The 3,031-nt window shown below is 54.0% G+C and overlaps 1 protein-coding gene across 1 annotated transcript; it reads right to left on the bottom strand.

Moving 5' to 3' along the window:
• Positions 1-720: 720 nt before the first annotated feature.
• Positions 721-2,690, bottom strand: LOC127309767 (uncharacterized). The gene has a single exon (XM_051340501.2). It carries the CDS (start codon positions 2,515-2,517, stop codon positions 1,081-1,083), a length of 1,437 nt encoding a protein of 478 aa, XP_051196461.1. The 5' UTR covers positions 2,518-2,690; the 3' UTR covers positions 721-1,080.
• Between the last annotated feature and the right edge of the window lie 341 nt (positions 2,691-3,031).

Genomic DNA, 3,031 nt, shown 5'->3' with positions numbered 1-3,031 from the left:
AAAACAGATACATGCTTAGACAGTGATGCTTCAACACTCTAGAGCGCACTAACCTTTAGCGTGCTTCCAACAACCGAATCCAAGCTACTCAATTCCTCCTAGCTGCAATAGTAATAGCACGGATCATCCAAGTACTACCAAAGGAGTACATGCAAGATCTCATAGCATAATTACCAGGAACGCTAGAGTCTAGAGAGCTACTATATACATAGTATAAGCTTTTACCTCTGTTTTTCTAAAAAAAAAGAGTACCAAAAGAGATTTTGGCTACTGTTTTGGGGTAAAACTTAATGACATCATTCAAATTTGTGTGAAATTTACCCAAATCGAAACGACTTCATTCGAATTTGTGTGAAATTAAGCAAAATGGGGTTCTTTTGCCGGCAAATGTTAGGTCTGGTTACAAGGGCACTGACACATATGACATGCATTTTTTTTCCTTATACGAATGGTGTGGACTTGTTCTCTCCTGATGAATCCGGTAGGCCAGGTTTTTTGTGGTTATCAGTGAATCGGGTGCTTTCGGTAGTATGAAAAGAGCAGTTTGATCATAACAAAAACTAAAGTAATCATAACTTCATTGCAGTCAGCACAAGTGGTTTACTTTGGACCACCCGTCCGAATGAAGGATCAGAATTCGTTCGCCGAGATAAAAGAGCAGCGGCAGGATCAGATTCCACACTATCTGAAGCTGAGCTGAATGTTGCTGTAAAGTTAAGCTGAACTGAACTACTGACCAAATAGAGAATAGTACTACAGCTGGTCAGTTGCAGAAGAAGATACAGTGGTAGCAGCATTCACTTAGGCAAACCAATTACGCCTAATCCTCAACCCTAGAGATGGATCGGTCGATCTCTTAATTGTGCCCCCAAAAATACCAGCATGCCATGTCATGATCATGGCATGAACACAAGTACACTCCCATTCATCACCTACATGAATGTTTACAGGTGGTTCTTGAAAACTATAACGACGTAGTATGTTATCTCTGAACATTAGCTAGCAGTTCACTGAAAAGCTTAATTAGCAAAACCAGCGCCTGCCGGAGATGGATGATCACCGGCGGCGAGTCGAGCTGAGCTACTTGCCATGCTTGACGCCACGGGGCCCGGCGGACTTCTTGATCGATTCGATTCTCTGCAGCCTGATCGACTCCCTGAACTTGGCGATGAACTCCTCCGCCTTCTTGTCCACCTCATTCTCGTCCACCTCCGGTGTCGGCGGCGATTCCCTCGGCGAGTTCGTCCTCGTCGAGTACGCGCCGACGCCGTCCTCGTCGTCGTCGCTGCTTTCGGTCTCGTCGGAGGAGACCGCCACTTTGCCCAGGATCGGGTCGCTGCTCCCTCTCTCGTACTGGAACCTGGGGATGGATTGGTAAGCGTTGTATCCGTATGGCTCTTCTGAACCATGCGAATTATCCGGTGCATCACCGGCTTCGTCTTCGTCAGGCAGTTCTTGGATTTGGGGTTGAATCCCTTCTCTCGGCCTGATTGTTCTCACGGATTTACCAACTGATGGCGACGACGACGACGAGGAGGAGCCGTCGAAAGAGCTCCTTGGATTCGCCGGAGACGAGTTGGTGTAAGTGGAAGAATCGCTGAAGCTCTGCGAGTAGTGGTCACGATCTCCTCTGCCTCTCGTACTGTGATCCTGCAGCTCCTCCTTGAAACTCTTCGCCGCCGTGGTCCGGCGCTCAGCCACAGGGTGGTAGCCGTGGACGAGGAATGGAGGTGGTGGTGGTGGCGGCGGCGGTGGGGAGGAAATGTAGGACTTGTGCGTGCTCCTCCTCTTCGGGACGGCGGCCTGCTCCTCGCTGGCCTTGGCCAATGTCTCGTTGGACATGGACGACGCGGGTGACAGCCTCTTCGGCGACGGCGAGGGGCTGTTCGTCGACGCGTCGAACCTCCCGGACCGTGATCGCCAGGGGATTGGAGAAGGGAGCACGGTCTCCTGGGCGCGCGGCCGCGCACGCGCCTCGCCATTGCCGTATCCCGCGGCGCCGGAGTCCTGCTGCTTGAGGCTCCGGACGGGCAGCGACATTGGCGCCTGCTGGGCGGCGTGGTTCCGGCCGCCTCCGCCGGAGGCCACCATGACCACAGGCTCCTGCGGGTGGTGCAGTGCGCTCCAAGACCGCGCCCCGCCACCGTGGGGGCTGTCCGGCACCCGGTCATCGCCATCATCGTCGAACACGAGATCGCCCTGCAGCATCCGCGAGACGTACCTCGCGTCCGCCTTCCCCGCCGCGGCAGCATCCTTCTCACCAACACCGACCCGCCCTCCAGCGTCGTTCCTCCGGCTGAAAAGCCCGTACGACACGGCGATCCCGACGAAGAGCAGGTGCAGCAGCTCCCACACTTTGGCCAAGAACGCCTGCCGCCCGCCACCGTCCCCGTCCCCTTCCCCCGCCGCCGGCGCCCGTGGCGACGGGATGAGCGGGAGCAGCAGCACGCAGAGCGCGACCACGGCCGCCCTGAACGGGAAGCTCCCCAGCACCGACGCCGCCTGCACCACGGCCATCGCGAGAAGAAAAGAAAAAAGGAGAGGAGGCAATGCGGCGACGCTCCCTTTAAGCCTTTTCGACCTCGGAGTCCCTGCTTTTGGCGCCAAATAAAGATGCGAGCTCGTGGTGGTGGCGCATGGATTAAATTCCTTTCGCTCGCTTTGTGGCCACAGGCCTAGCTAACTGCTGCTGCCATGAGTTTAGTTAGAGTTAGCGATCGGATCGATCGAGATGGCATATTTTGTTTTTCGGTTGATTCTTCCTTGGTAGTTTCAGATGGAGATGTGTATTACTTAGCGAGGAAGAGAGGAATTTGGACTCGGGAAAAAGGGGAGGAATTTCGTGTCCTGGAGAATCGGCGTCCACCACCACCACCACCACCACCAGCAGCAGCATGATGCATTGATGCCGGCCGTGTACATTTCTTTTCACGAAAGTTTCAGGTTATGTTGCGTAGAAATGACGACATTTGAGGCACATTGCCAGGATCATGGTAGCTAGACGGTGGAAATGCTATAGTAAAGTTCACTC

This window comes from Lolium perenne, chromosome 1 (assembly GCF_019359855.2).
Source record: "Lolium perenne isolate Kyuss_39 chromosome 1, Kyuss_2.0, whole genome shotgun sequence".
Taxonomy (NCBI): domain Eukaryota; kingdom Viridiplantae; phylum Streptophyta; class Magnoliopsida; order Poales; family Poaceae; genus Lolium; species Lolium perenne.
Note: the sequence above shows the minus strand (reverse complement) of the source record. Positions and strands in the feature narration are given on the sequence as shown.